Consider the following 16,362-nt stretch of genomic DNA (forward strand, 5'->3'; position numbering starts at 1 on the left):
ACATTTAAAATGCCTTTCTTGGGGCGTCTGGTGGCTCAGTTGGTTAAGCGTCAATCTCGTGCGGTTCAGGAGTTTGAGCCCCGCATCAGGCTCTGTGCTGACAGCTCAGAGCCTAGAGCCTGTTTTGAATTCTGTGTCTCCCTCTCTCTCTGCTCCTCCCCCGCTCACACTCTGTCTCTCTCTGTGCGTCTCAAAAATAATTAAGATTAAAAAAATTAAAATGCCTCTCTCTCTTCCATTGGCTTTGTTTCACATTGGTGTAGGTCGTTAAGCAAAAATGTGATATTCTATTGACTCAAATTCATGTGATCATTTCTGTATTTTAGGTTGTATCACATAAATCAGAAAAGTGTTTAACCTCTCCATCATATCTGAAACTTGAATTCTTTCATTCATTCAACAAAGCTTTACGGAATACTTCCTAGACACCATCAATTTATTAGGTCCGGGGGACACAGCAGGAACAAGACAGAAATTGTCCACATCCCCACAGAACATATAATTCAATGTTTTCCATTACAAAGAAAATTTCTACAGGGACTACAACTGCTATGTTGCAAAGGTATCTTTCCAATTTTGAATTTTACGGGAGTACAGACTGTGGAATTACCATTGCAGTCATAGTGCTATATTCGTGTCTTCCATGAAAATTGCAGAGAATATTCCTGAAATCACCTACCTTCTAAGTTCTCTGCAAATAATTTTTTACTCACATTGTCACATTATCAGAGATCAACTATCGTTATAAATTTAAATAGCGAAATGCAGGCGATGCTAAACATGTACAAATATATTCCAAGAACTCACTACAGAAACAGTTCACAGAGAAGAAACAAGAGTGAAGTGTTTTCAGCGATGAACAGCTATCTTGTAGGAGGATATTTAACTGCTCTATGCAGTCATGATTGCTGCCATTTTCAGAAATGTCAGATTGATAATTTCATGCAATTAGGAGTGGCAGGCTTCTGCCAAATCATTGATAATTAGTGTTCTCCAACCAAGAAAAGACACATTTCCTTTACTTTGGAAAAAAGTTCCCATCTACATTTCATTATTAATCTGTGGGCTTCTCTGTCAAAGTTTTAATCTCCACTTATGCTTACTTTTACATATTATTGAACTTAAATCCTAGTGACTCTCTTAACATTTGTTTAATGCCAAAGTGCAGATAAATGTCAGATGTGGAGAGGGAAAAAATGATATATCATTTTTGATATATCATTTGGCTAACAATTTTGATTATTTTGTCCTGGAATTTTAGGAACTGCTTGAGGTGAATTATATACGTCATTTTTCTGAAGATTTAATGTCAAAAAATCTTCAGGCTTGTGATTTTTGCATTTTAGTGCTTAGAAAGTCATTTTCTCGATTAAAATCATAACCCTACCATCTACTCTGAGCTACTAGTAAATTTATATCTATTTGGAGGATTTATAGAGCAGTATTTTTATTAAAGCTTTCTACTGATGTCGCTTTATAGTTTATAAAAACTGAAAATATGTTATCTTATTTAACTTACATCAATCTGGCAAGATAGGTAAGGCTGTAGGGTGATTTTACTTTTCCAGATGATTTTTAGAAAAGGCTTCATGCCGTGAGCAACTCACATAAGAGGGTCAAAGTGCAGACTAGAACACAATTTTCCTGTATCCCCAACAAGAGCTATTTTTTTTAGAAAAAATTTTTAATGTTTATTTAGTTTTGAAAGGAAGAGAGAGAGACAGAGCATGAGCAGGGGAGGGGCAGAGAGAGAGGGAGCTGTCAGCCCAGAGCCTGACATGGGGCTCAAACCCATGAACTGGGGATCATGACCTGAGCTGAAGTCTGATGCTCAACAGACTGAGCCACGCAGGCACCCCAGAACCATTCTGATGTCAGATGCAATCACATGTTGTACATTTAAGGTCTAGACAGGGCATTGAACTTGCTCAACAACTAAAGGCAGAGTACAATGGGGACATTATCCCAGTTATGATTTCTTAAAATGTCACAAAGGAAAGGACCATTAAGTAACAGCTTGTCTATGATTCCCAAATGCTGATCAGGGAGACACTACAATGAGATTCCTACCAGTCTACATCAAACAAAATTCGACAAAAATAAGTGCAACTGAGTGTGTTTTTAATGTAAATTACACACCCACACCCACATATACACAAACACACACACACATTTCTGAGACGAGCATCTGCCTCCATTTCAAATATACCTTCTCAAAAAAATAATTCTGATAGCAGACGTCAGGTTGTTGTTACTTCGTTGCATTTGGTTTTGATCTTATAAGAAATCAACTTGTTCAACATTCAAAACTTCACTTGTCCCAGAAATTAGGATACTTCTAATATAGACCGAGGCTCTCTTTTATAAGTAATTTAAATTTAATGGAGTTATATGGCTTCTCTAAGGCATCTCATGTTTAACCTAAACCAAGAACAAGGTGACATGAGTCCTCACTCTAGATCTACCCGATGTGCCATAGATGTATGTAAACACGGCACATATTTTTTTTAAAAGATGCTGATCTACACTGTTCCTTAAACATACTGTGCTGATTCTTAAATACTTGTTTTTATTTACAATTTATGTTTTATGGATATTCCACCCACTCAAGTCCTTCTAGCTTCATTCTAATAACCCCTTAAAGTGTGCCCTTCACCCCCTCCTCTATAATATTCATCCTAACCACACCAGATAACAGTGACCCCTCTGCCACCAACTCCTTATATATAATCTCATGAGGTATTGTCCTGCACTTCAGTTTTCTTTCTTTTCTGTAAATTCTGGGCAAGCAGGAACAAATGACTATATTTCATGAGAGCTGTGGTCTTACTGCTTTACACATAAAGGTGACTTGTCGATTGATTAGTTGGAAAATCATTATCTGTCCTGCTGTCCTTGGTGAAATGTTCATGGTCATGACTTCAAGATCTTTTCTGCTATGTTTTGTTACAATCATCTCTTCGCATCTTGCTTTCATAACGGTTCTTACTTTTCCTCAGAAGTACTAGAATACAACTGGCTATAATAATCAGAATTTTCTTTCTGATTCTTGGTTTAGCTAGAAACATTTTAGTAATGAACACTACCATCAAATATGCTGTCCCCATTATCTGCACCTGAAAACTGCTCTCAATTTCTTCTGTGTCTATGACATATTTGTGAGGAACCTTTGTTCACATATGTTTGAAGTATATCACCTTTTCTGTCCCACGTGGTAACTGATACAATGGTAACAGTTTCTTTGTATGACATATATTTCTCATGGGAAGAGATCAATTGTAAACCCTTGGATGGAGGAACAGACCCTCACTTATAGATAAGTATTATCAAAAACAATCAAGCAAATAATGAACACTGAATCTGATTAAGCCTGTAGATGTAACTCCCAATTTACAAGAGATACAGAAGTCAAAGGTATATGCTTAAGTCTATTAAAGAAATGGATTCAACAATGTCAATTAAAAAATGGGCAGAAGACATGAACAGACATTTCTCCAAAGGAAGCATACAGATGGCCAGCAGATACATGAAAAGAAGCTCAACATCCCCCATTATCAAAGAAATACAGATCAAAACTCCAATGAGGTATCACCTCACACCTGTTACAATGGCTAACATCCATAACACAAGAAACAACCAGCACTGGTGAGAATGTGAAGAAAAAGGAACCCTCAAGGACTGTTCGTGGGAATGCAAACTGGTACAGCCAGTGTGGAAGACAGTATGGAGGTTCCTTAAAACGTTAAAAATGGAACTACCTTAGGATCCAGCAGTCACACTACTGGGTAATTACCCAAAGAATACAAGAACACTAATTCAAGGGAAGCATGCATTCCTGGGTTTATAGCAACATTATTTACAATGGCCAAGATATGGAAGGAGCCCAAGTGCCCAGTGATTAATGAATAAAAAAGATGTGGTGTATACACACACACACACACACACACACACACACACATGCACACACACACACACACAAAGGAATATTATCCAGCCATAAGAAGGAATTAAATCTTGTCATTTGACATGGCATGGATGGATCTAGAGAGTATATTGCTAAATAAAATAATTCAGTCGGAGAAAAACAAATACTATATGATTTCACTCATATGTGGAATTTAAGAAACAAATAAGCAAAAGGGAACAAAAATGAGAGAGAGAGAGAGAGAGCAAGTGAGAGAGAAATAAACAAATTCTTAATTACAGAAAACATACTGATGGTTACCAGAGGGGAGGGGAGTGGGGGGATGGGTTAAATGAGATGGAGATTAAGAAGTGCAGTTGTCTTGATGAGCACAGGGTGATGTGTGGAACTGTTGAATTCCTATATTGTATGCCTGAAATTAATATAACATTGTATGTTAACTCACTAGAATCAAAATAAAAACGTAAACAAAAATAAAGAAACAGATTCAACAAAATCCCTATTTCCTCAACAGATAAACCGCAGGGGAAAGTAAAGAAAGGCTTGTTTTTCAATCATTTATAGTTTACAAGACTTTAAAGCTATTTAAATAATTGCAGTGTATGTACTTCATTTGGATCCTAATTCACACAAACTGTAAAATTAAACATTCGTAATATTTACGAGATGGTTGAAAATGTGTACCCTGAATGAATCTCAGATGATATTAAGAAATGATCTTAAATTTTAGATGTGATCTGGTTGTCGTGATTGTATGAATTAAGAGCTTTAATCTTTCAGAGAAACATACCAACACATTGTTGGATAAAATGACAGGACAACTGAAATTTGCTTTAAAATAACATGGAAGACAGAGGCGCCTGGGTGGCTCAGTCAGTTAAGCATCCAACTTCAGCTCAGGTCATGACCTCCCAGTCAGTGGGTTCGAGCCCCGCATCGGGCTCCATGCTGACCACTCAGAGCCTGCAGCCTGCTTCAGATTCTGTGTCTCCCTCTCTCTCTCTGTTCCTCCCCAGCTCGCACTCTGTCTCTCTCTGTCTCAAAAATGAATAAATTTTAAAAAATTAAAAATTAAAAAATTAAAAAAAATAATATGGAAGGGGGAAGGTGGGTGGAGATACGTAGAAAAATACAGGCATTAGATGACAGTTGTTGAAGCTTGGTGACGAATGTACAAGTGTCTCTTATTTTGCAGATTTTGTATATTTAAAAATCTTCCTATAACCTTTTATTTATTTTTTTTAAACATTTTTAATTTTATTTATTTTTTTAACGTTTATTTATTTTTTGAGACAGAGAGAGACAGAGCATGAACGGGGGAGGGTCAGACAGAGGGAGACACAGAATCGGAAGCAGGCTCCAGGCTCTGAGCCATCAGCCCAGAGCCCGACGCGGGGCTTGAACTCACGGGCCGCAAGATCGTGACCTGAGCTGAAGTCGGACGCTTAACCGACTGAGCCATCCAGGCACCCCTCCTATAACCTTTTAAATAAGACTATTATTTGAATTTTAATCCTGGTTCCTCTTTTTTGATCCTTAACATCCTTGGGTAAGTTGCTTAAGCTGTCTATGCCTCAGTTTTCTTGCAGCTTTCAAAGAAGTTTTGTGAGGATTCACTAAATTGTCCTACAACATAATTTCTTACCATCTTGCAGAGTAGGGCCTCAATTACTGGTACCTACAAGTATTTTCAATAAGGAGACAAAAGGGTGCCGCTCCGATTATCTTGCTGATTATTAGTCTGTAAATCTGTGGCAAAGTGACTGTTTTTCAGGGGTTTTTCCCTGTAATCAATACAATGATAACACGTATTATCCTGGAAGCTGACATCCGCTCTGCCTATGTGTCACACACACATTTTTCATTTATAGTTCTTACTCCTGGGTTGGCTCTTCTCACCAAACCCTGTGTGGTCTTGTTGCATTCATCCTTGCTCCCATGACGTTCAAAGTCTCTAAAGACGTTCACGGTCTTTGATGCTCAAGGTCTCTAGAGAGCTTGTCTACAAAGCCCTGCCTTTTGCTGGTATCTCCTCATTTCAGGAAGCACATGTTCCCCAACAACTAACTCGGCCTCCCCAAAGCTGTTGCTGGTCCATTTAACTAGATTTTAATAGTGGCAAATGCTATACTCCTTTGGCAAATTCGGAAAATTTCAGTCATTTTTGCATTGGGCTATTTGTTTTGGTCAACATTATCATCTTTAGAGTCAGAGTGACTTCGTCTTAACATCAACTCGGATGCCAACCAGAGATAACTGGGACCTTTAACTCATTATATTCACGTATATAACGCTTCTTGATCTTAAAACGCTGAGCATGAAGTAGACTAGGGTGGAAATCCTAAAGCTAAAGATTATTTTGAGGTGATTAAAAAACTTTATTTTAGTTAAAAATTGTTTACTTGAACTAAAACTAATCTTCAGATAACATACAAGCAGACAGTTGTTCAATCTTAAGTATATTTTTATCTCAAGCTTTTAAATTAAAAAAAACTCTCAAATTCTGTCTTTATATATGATTTTATTAACCATCTATGATTTTAACTAAACCATTCCTACTGATACTGATGAATTTTATATTATTTCCTAAAACTATATGGAAAGTAAGATGTTAAGCATTTTATTTTATTTTATTTTATTTTATTCTCATATAAAATTTATTGTCAAATTGGTTTCCATACAACACCTAGGGCTCATCCCAACAGGTGCCCTCCTCAATGCCCATCACCCACTCCCCCCCACCCCCTGTCAACTCTCAGTTTGTTCTCAGTTTTTAAGAGTCTTTTACGTTTTGGCTCCCTCCCTCTCTAACTTTTTAGGCATTTTAAATGAAATACCAATTTTCAAGGTAAAACTTGCTTCAAAAAAGATATTCTACAGGGGTGCTGAGGGGTTCAGTCAGTTAAGCGCCCAACTCCTGTTTTGGCTCAGGTCATGATCTCATAGTTCAAGGGATCAAGCCCCATGTTGGGCACTGTTTTGACAGCATGGAGTCTGCTTGGGATTCTCTTTCTCTCTCTCTCTCTCTCTCTCTCTCTGCCCCCCCCCACTTTCTCTGTCTCTCTAAAAAATGAATAAATAAGCATTTTATTAAAAAAGATACTTCTACAATGGAAAAAAAAAAGCTATGAAGATATGATTCAATGCCTTTCTTAAACTCAAGTAGAAAGTTTCAGTAACTATGAAGTAAACTTGTCAATTAATTTTCATTATCATTGACTTGACCTCTTACGTAGTTAAATAATGACCTTCACAGGGACATGTAATATCTGTGGAGTTTCCACATAGAATACATAACTTATGCCTATGTTTCTCATTAGAAACATATATAAATCCAAGTGAGCGTGTAGAAGGTCACAGTTTCCAAAGATGACATTAATTATATCTCCCATCTCATATGCTCTTATTCAATAACAATAAAAAGATGAAGTCAAATCCCTCTCCTTTCAAACCTGGGCTGGCCTTACAATGTCTCTATGACCTAATGGAATGGGCCGGAGGAGACACGGTGTGACTTTTGAGGCCAGGTCAAAAAAGGTTGTACAGCTGCTACCCAGTTCTTCTGGGAAGCTTGTTCTGGGAGCAGCCAGGGGCCATGTAAAAAGCCTGTCTAAGCTGAGACCACCCTGCTGCAGGGGCCATCTGAAGCACTCCAGATGACAGAACAGCTGGGCTCATAGGCAACAGCAGCAACAATTGCCAGTTATGAGTGAGCTGTTTTGGGTGTGCTAGACTCCCTATGGCCCCGGCCCCAGCCAACACCTGTCTGAAATGCAAGAGAGACCCCAAGTCAAATCTCCTGTCCTTAAATAATGAGCGAAGCAAAATTATCTTTTTACGTGGTCAAGTTTTGAGATAGTATTTATTCAATAATAGTAACATGAACAGAGTGGTTCTCTCCATTCAATTATTTTTCAATGAGCTTCCTTTAATGTGATTCTAAATTTTCCATTGAAATGCAATTGTTTCTAAGGCTAGTCTGAATTATTTATTTGTTCTCCCAAATTCTGTAAAAGGAACTTTATCTTCGTTAAAATAGGGCTATTTGTTAAAGTAAATAAGATTCTACTTAAGATATTACCAGAAAATCATTTCTGAAATGAAGGCTAATGACAAATTGTACTTTTTTTTTTTCTAGTTGCCCCAGTGATGAATAGCATGGTTCTTTAGCAAATGTCAGCAATCTGGTAAACTGCATGTTGGACAAAGGCCAGGTTGCCCTAAGACATCATCCCCCCCCCCCCCCCCGTTCTGTGGCAGGGGTCCAAACTCCACAATTTATTCTTGTTGACTGCCAACAATATTTTTTAATAATGCTGTCTTCAATTTAATAATGAAGACAATAGTGATACACTTCAGTTTTGGCACATGACAGATACAACAGGTTGGAGTCTCAGTTCCACCAAAAACCTTTCTGTTCAAGGCATACATGTTTCCTGATTCCCCTCTTAAAAACAGCAATTTGATTGTGATGGCAGTTGCATTGGGTTTCAGAAATAGGAGATTCCCCCTTTAATTTGATTCTCTTTTCAGATAAACTCAAGGAAGGTTTAAGCTTCCTGATTCTATGGCCATCCTCAAACAAACAAACAAACAAACAAAACAACAACCAAAAAACAAAAATGCTGTGCACCACAGCTCCAGGACTCCTAGTCAGCCATGTTTTCTCCTTTTTCCAGCTTGATAGAATCAAGAATATTGTAGAATTATGCACTCATCCAAGCACTAGGTCATGCATATATTCACTTATTCATTCGTCAGGCAATTATTGATGTTTGAGAGCCTAACAAGTATAAGGCATTTTGTTGAGTACAGGGTGTACAAAGTAAGTTATCACTATACTTTCCTTAGGGTATTGGAAGGAAATGTTTCAGTAAATAAATAAAATATACTGAATAACTACTATATATATGTTATATATAATTTATATATATATATAAATATATAAGAATAATCAAGGAAAATATAGATTACAGTGAAAGCACAGAAGTAGACAAGCTACAGGAAAGCAATCCGCCAACTAAGTCAAGGATTAATTGAACCTTGACTGTTATAGTGTAGTTGCTTCAGGGCTTTCTCCTTTTATTGAGACTGGAATGAAAAGTGGATTAATTCTCCTTTATCCTTATTTTCAAGGAAATATATAATCTCTTTGCTATTCTCTGAAGGAGAAAAGTTAAGATTAGAGGGTCCCCTGCATTTCTTTTGCTCAGAGAGTTGATATTCCGGTAGCCTATTCTCAGCCTGTCCTCTGGAGCCAAGATGATCTTGCAGGGGAGAACACATCGCAGCTGTAGTCTGACCAAATGCCTTGATCTCACACAGCTGCCTCTCTCTCCCTCCCGGGACTGAGAATGAAACCAGGGATGTGTCAGTTCTCAGTCAGCTCAAGAAGACAGATGCTTCCTGTGGCTTTCTCTGACTCCTTTCTTCCTCCTCCCCATCTTTGACCCCTGATGTCAGGAACCTCGGCCATCCGAGTCGCATGAGAATTCCTCTTGCTGCGTCTAAAGATCTGCCATACTCCACCCTACCCAATAATAATTTAGGCAACCCATTGGGCATGCTCGGTGCACAGCCTCCTTCCTGCACCATGTCTTAGACATACGCTTTGGCTGCATCTGAAACTCCCAGTGAGGGTCACCCATGTCCCTGCTGCTGCAACAGAAACTATAAAAGCAACTGAACTTCCAGCATTCTCTCTGCCCCTCTACAAAACAGCCCTAATTTATTCTTCTGAGTTGATTTCACAGAGTAAGTGTAATGGTTCATTTACCTCATGGTAAAATTTGCTTCTGGAAAACCAGTTTCCCCAGATAAGAAACAAGCTATGGCATATATGTCTCAAGTGGTGACCACTGACAAAATTTTCACCAGTTGAAGCAAAATGATTAAAAAGAAGAAAAGTAACTCTATGCAACTTGAAGGCTTGTATTTTTTTTTTTTTTTTTGCTAAGATTTGTTTTAAACTAAAATATCCTTTGCCATATGAAGTACATTTTAGGAACCAGTAGCTATTTGTACTGCTTTTACAGGGCAAAATAAAATGTTACATCTTCTGACATCATCTCTAGAGAGCTAACTATGTGGGTTGTGAATCATTTATGATTATAAAATAGCCAAATGTTTCATTGTTCTCCACTTAACCAAACCCCTTTTATTCAAAGGAATAGTGTTTGGAGAAGAGTGAACTGCTTGATAATTGCAGCATTTTCTAATTCATGTCTGCTTATAGCTGGAGGTGATACAGTCCCTTTGGGAGGCAGGGGAGAGAAGGTGTTATTTTATATCAATCTTGACAAGCCATGTACTTCTTAGAGATTCTCAATTTCAAAGAAAAACACAAGAACATTATGAGGAAGAGCCTCATGTGACTAGCCAACTTTGTCTGAAATGGTAAGCTAAATACAACAGAAAGGTAGACACTATTACAAACATTTCTATTCTTACCTAACGAAATGGGATCTATTCCCACTTACCCAATGAAAGTTGCAAAGTTACAGGTAGTAAATGGTAAAGCAGAACTTCAGTTCAGAGGTATTGAACGGCATAACCCAAGTTCTTTCAACTATTAAATAATTTTAAAAGGTATTTAAATTCCTTTCAAGTTTGCTTATAGGAAATGTATCGACAAGTATTATTTAAGTTTGGAAGAATAGTCAAAAAACAATGCTGATCCTTATTTTACCTGCCAGGATCGATCTGCCTTTTAGCAGCCAGATGAAAGTACCAAATAATGCTACCTGGTAACATGTGAGCCAAAGACGAATGGTTACCTGATAACACTTGGGCCAAAGAGGATACGTATAAGTAAGGGGACTGTTTTCCTGCAAGATATTAGGTACATAAAACAGAACTTCCAATCACAGGATCAATATTGAACATTTTGAAAAGATTGCACTAAAATGAGTTACATTGGTGCCTTTTTGATTTTAAGGGAACTCACAGATTTCAAATTTGCTAAGCTTATGTTTATTTTATTTTTGTAATAAATGTTACATTTAAGAGTAAATTGCTTTATGTCTTAAGAGAAAAAAGAAAGAAGGAAGATCTCATAAAATTCTGATCCAAACTGCAATTACAAGAAAGTACAAGAAATTCAGCCAAACAACTTGGCCAATATCTATGGAGCATTCATTATTTCTTGGACGGGTTGAAATATGCTTACTTTCTCAATCCTGGATGCTATAGAAATAATAAACATGCTATAGAAAATATACCATAATGCTATTCAGATACATTAGAATGAAGGATGAAAGCAGTCAATGTGTCTTCTTGAACCACCTCGAATTTTCCCATGGACTAATTATTCAATTGTAACTTCACAGTTTTAACATCTCAGCTTTGAAAGAACTGTTTACAAATTTGATGCCATTTAACTTTGTTAAAAATACTTCTTAGTGGCAAAAATAGTCAAACGTTTTAATAAGAAATGTTTGCTTCTGTTAAACATTGTTTAGATGACAAAGGCCTACTGTCCTTCAACACTGTAGGTCCTCTCCCCTCATTAGAAGCTTTGGCAAGGATAATCCTTAAGAAAACATTAGCCTTTGATGCAGATAAGCATTCACATTTCTCGTTCCAAAGTGCATTACATTTTTTTTCTCTGTTATAATAATTCAAGCTTCATGTTCAGATCACTAGAAAATTTAAACCAAAAAATAAACTGCATTGCCTTTACTATGAACAAGGTTGCCTATTTCTCCTTCCTCTTTTTTTCTTTTTTACATATCTTTCAGCCTTTATTCCATAGAATCCTCATATAGAAAATATGTATTGGGGGACCTGGGTGGCTCAATCAGTTGAGCGCCGAAGTCTTGATTTCAGCTCAGGGCATGATCACACAGTTCGTGAGTTCGAGCCTCAGGTTGGGCTCCATGCTGACGGTGCAGAGCCTGCTTGGGATTCTCTCTCCCCCTCTCTCTGCCCCTCCCCCACCTCTCTCTCTCTCTCTCTCTCTCTCTCTCTCTCAAAATAAATAAATAAACACTTAAAAATATATTTTCTGTTTTAGAAATATCTGACCAAAATTATTTACAATATATTTAAATATGAATTTAACAGAAACTAAAAGTAACTTAGATGAGACCATTGCTCATGGGAACTCAGTTCTCTTAATTATATAGGGTTTCCTCAAACAAATCATTATTACAATGTTGGCTACTTCTTTGGTATATAATGTCAGTAAACCTTTTACAGGAAAGACGTGCACTCTGGGCTCTTAGATAAAGGTAACACGTAAAAAATTTCCTCATCAAAAAACAACTCAAAATAAACAATAAAAAATAATAACAAGGACAACAACAAAGCTGTATCATGAGACGCCCAAGTCAATGAACTTGATGTTTCCTGAGACTGATTTTTCTGTTTAGTTTTGAGAAATAGCCTTAGGGCTTTTTTATGAAAGACCAGTAGAAAACTGTCTCCAATGCTTTCATCAGAGTCAAGCTTTATAAACTATTTATCATGTGAACAAAATAAAGCCACATCTATGGAAAAATAAAACCAGTGAAGTGACCGAACAAGTCTTTGCTCCTTAAAATTATCAACTGTTCATTGTTGGTATTATATGTAGTGGGAATAATCATGAATCTTTTTAACGTTGTTACGAGAGGCCAAGTGAGATTTAACGTGTATCACATGTCTTAGGAACTTGGCCATTTAATAAATTTTTTAAAAGTCTACCACTTGGGGCACCTGGTGGCTCAGTTGATTAAGCATCTGACCCTTAATTTTACCTCAGGTCATGATCTCATGGTTCTTGAGTTTGAGCCCCACATCAGTCTCTGTGATGGCAGCACGGAGCCTGCTTGGGATTCTCTGTCACCCTCTCTCTCTGCCTCTCTCTGCCTCTCTCTCTCTCTCAAAAATAAATAAATAAACATTCAAAAAACAAAAGTTTACCACTAGTATATCCATCATATGATGATTCCTCTGTTCAGATATTTTCATCTCCATTATTTTTCTGCCTATATGAGTAATGCAGGGAATCTCTAGACGCTTATAATAGTTTCTGTAGAATTTGATAGCAATCTAATCCCCCTTGTAGTGAATATACAATTCAAAAAAGAAATAACCACTAATATAATATCAGACCCACATGAATAAGGACCATATTTGTCTTCCTCATTCCTTTCTTCCCAGGGCTTACAACATTGTGGGGTCTCGATGTATTTGCTGAATGAATACATGAATCCAGTGGAATTATCCTGTAGCCTTTTTAAAGCCTTCTACACACTTTTGTGGGGAGGGGGTTAAATGGCTATACGATACGTCAGCACCGAAAAAGCTATCTTGAAGTGTTTGATTTTCAGTTGTTAGTATTGAACATGTTTTATGTTTTCCTGGGTTCTAGTTTGTAGTTTATTCCAACTATAGAAGTTAGTGGCAAATTTCCATGCAAAATATTGCTAGAAAGCATGTTCTGAATAAATATAGAATGTTGAAAAGAAGTACCCTACTACACTATGGAGTTTCTCCTGTAAGGAAATACTCCATACCCCATGGTAAAGTCATTCTGTGGGGATTTTTTTTTTCTTTATTTTTCCTTATAATAAATGAACCGAGAGAGAGAGAGAGAGATACAAATCAACTGTCATGTCAACTACATTCATTCCCCTTTGGCCCATCTGCTGGGGCCTCAAACTTTCTGGAGATTTATCTTTTGAGTGTATTGCTCTTGGAATTCCCAGGCCAAATTTTTCCTGAAACATGATAAATCAAAGTGTATACAGTGTTGGGCTAAAGTTATATGTCTCGTGATTATATTGGATATTTACACCATATCTTGGCTGTAAAGATTGCTCTTGAAACTTTCTAAAGAATATAAATAGCTAGATTACAGAATGCCAAATGTAAAGCCAAAACTAAGACCCAGAGATTAAGGGAGTAGTTTGGTACTTGAAAGATAATTTTTTGTTCTAAAACTTTACTTGTTTTACTTCTGATAACTCTACATACTTTACAATTTAGTAATGTTCAAACACCGTTATCTGGGCTAAGCCAAGAGTAGAGACATCACCCACGTCTTAATATCTAGTATTTCTTGAAAGCAAATCACTGAATTAAAATGAGCCTTCACTTTGGAATCATAGGACAGTGATTTGTTCAAAATTTTATTTCAAAGAAAGGGGACCATGAAGCTCAGAAAGATTTTTCAAAACGTGATTTGTCTAAGATTGTGCAAGTGATGGAGCCCCTACTTTAAAAAAGGGAAGAAAACAGTCTCCTAACTTCAAGGCTACTTCTTTCTATGCTATTCGGCTTCCTTTGCTTCTCCATAGGTGGCACTGTCTCTCACATTTGGAACTGCGGGGATTCAAAATGAAAATGTTTTAACTCTCAAGGAAGCCCATTCCTGTGAACACAACAGGGTAGGGGATATGTTAACTAACTATTTGAAACAAACAGTAACAAAAAAATAGAACATAAAACAAGGTAAGGAAAGAGGGCCTCCTGCACCTACTCACCCAAATCAGAACACTGCACAACTCGAAGGTGGCACTGACAGCGGAAAGGACACACTGGTCCCAGAGGCTCTAATTCAGAATCAATAGGAGGGTGCTCTTCTGGGCCTATCCCAGAAGCCTCATCTTCTAGCATAAAGTCAAATAAGCCTCTCTGTTGGAACGGCCCAGCCCAGGAAACTTGTGCAAGCAGGAGGAAGATGATAGTTGCCTTCATGATTTATCTCATGTATTTTCACTGCCAAGGAACCTGGGAAACAAACGAAAGGTTTAGAGGAGTAGCACTGCCTGGTTACGTTGTTATCTCTGATATGAGATAGAGTAGAGTCAGTGTAAAGCATAAAAAAAAACCATATTTCATTTATTGTTAGGAAGCCGAATATTGAAATGTATTTGAAAGGTACATAATAGACTACCTGGCACAGCTATTTACTTCTGTAAAGAAATGTGAATGTTCTTGAAATCTGCTTGCTTGAATTTGGAGTCTGAATTAAGGCAATATATATTCACATCATTTGCAAAATCGTTAAGATGATAGATCACGTTGGAATTTTCAATGCTCATTCAACATAAGCCATGCTACGGTCAAATAAAATTTCATCTATACACATGAGAGATCTCCAATTCCTGTGTCAGAAATATCTCTGGAAGCCAATCTCCTCTCTCCATCCCACTGTATTTATCTTGGTCCAGACCTTTCTCATCACTCCCTGAACTTTCACAAGAGCTTCCAACTGGTCTCGGCCTTGGCCTTGAAGATTCTCTCTACTCCAGGCCATCTTCAACTCTGCTGCCCAAGTCATGTTCAGAAAATCAGATTTCATTGTATTTCTATTCTACTGAAAACTCCTTGTTGACTTCTCAAGGCTTGCCCATCAGGTCCACATCCCCTTTGCTGCAAGTGAGACCATTCACAATCTGGTGCCGATGTTTCAAGCCCTGTTTCTCTCCATTTCCTCTCCACTCCGACCCCCACCACAGCCCTGACACTCAAAGCTAATTGCCCTTTAAAATACCTACCTTGGGAGAGAGTTGTAAAGATTGAATGAGATAATGGACTTCCCTTGTGTATTCCCTGGCTCATCCACACAGGATGCTGCTTCCTCCCTCTTCTGTGTCCCAAAGCACGTTGCTCTTACCTCTTTTAAAGAACTTATCACATTATACTGTAATTTGTTTGGCGTGCTTGGTCTGTCCCCCCCAGCTAGAAGATGCACTCCTTCAGGGCGTGTCTTATTATTCTTTGTTCTGTACCCAGGCCTTGCACAATATTTTGCACAAAAATGACTCAATTGACCATCAATTTATTAATAATACACGTTATTCGGTTTGTTCCAAGCAACCAGTCTGATCTTTTAAACCACAAAGTTGTATTTTTTCAATAGCAAATTTCTAGCATGAGGAAGGTAACAAATCCAAAACTTAAATTTGGTATAAGCACAGTTTACTTTTCAAAATAAATCTATTGACCAGTTTCTCAAACTGATCATTTTTTTAAAAAAACAAATAAACATCTATGGAAAATCCTACTGATTTTTATATGACTCCCATGTTATCTGGTTTCTTGTAAAGAAACAAAAGTACAGTTTTGGCAAATCCATGTACTTCTCCATTCATTCAATGAGCCCTTTAGATTTATATATCTGTTGTTGAATTTGTTGTTTTGTTAGCTGAAGTGAACTAAATAAATCTTAATTGACAAAAAGTAGCTGATCATATGGAGAAGAAGTAGTCTATTTTTGAGCTGATATATTTTAAAACACCACTGGAAATGTTCTAAGGATTCCAAAAACACATTGTAGATACTATCTTTAGTTTTGCCACATCTACGTTGAATTGTACACTTACAAGGAGCATATTAAAGCTGCAAATTCATAACTAGACTTAAAGAATGATTTTTTCATCAGCAGCCAATGGTAGCATATGCAAAAAAAAAAAAAAAAAAAAAAAAAAAAAAAAAAAAAGAAAAAA

The 16,362-nt window shown here is 37.2% G+C and overlaps 1 protein-coding gene across 2 annotated transcripts in view; it reads right to left on the reverse strand.

Annotated features, from left to right (window-relative positions):
• The window catches only part of DCN (decorin), a 41,993-nt gene that overhangs the window by 23,085 nt on the left and 2,546 nt on the right, over positions 1–16,362 (reverse strand). The window contains exons 1-2 of one of the 2 annotated variants that reach the window (XM_049626080.1): positions 15,412–15,521; positions 14,395–14,641 (exon numbers count right to left, since the gene is read on the reverse strand). In XM_049626080.1, the coding sequence (XP_049482037.1) occupies positions 14,395–14,608 (214 nt within the window). In that variant the 5' untranslated portion in view covers positions 14,609–14,641; positions 15,412–15,521. Of the gene's footprint in view, positions 1–14,394; positions 14,642–15,411; positions 15,522–16,362 lie in introns of those variants that run through there. The other variant, XM_049626079.1, reaches the window with a different exon arrangement.

Source organism: Panthera uncia, chromosome B4, assembly GCF_023721935.1.
Source record: "Panthera uncia isolate 11264 chromosome B4, Puncia_PCG_1.0, whole genome shotgun sequence".
NCBI classification, from domain to species: domain Eukaryota; kingdom Metazoa; phylum Chordata; class Mammalia; order Carnivora; family Felidae; genus Panthera; species Panthera uncia.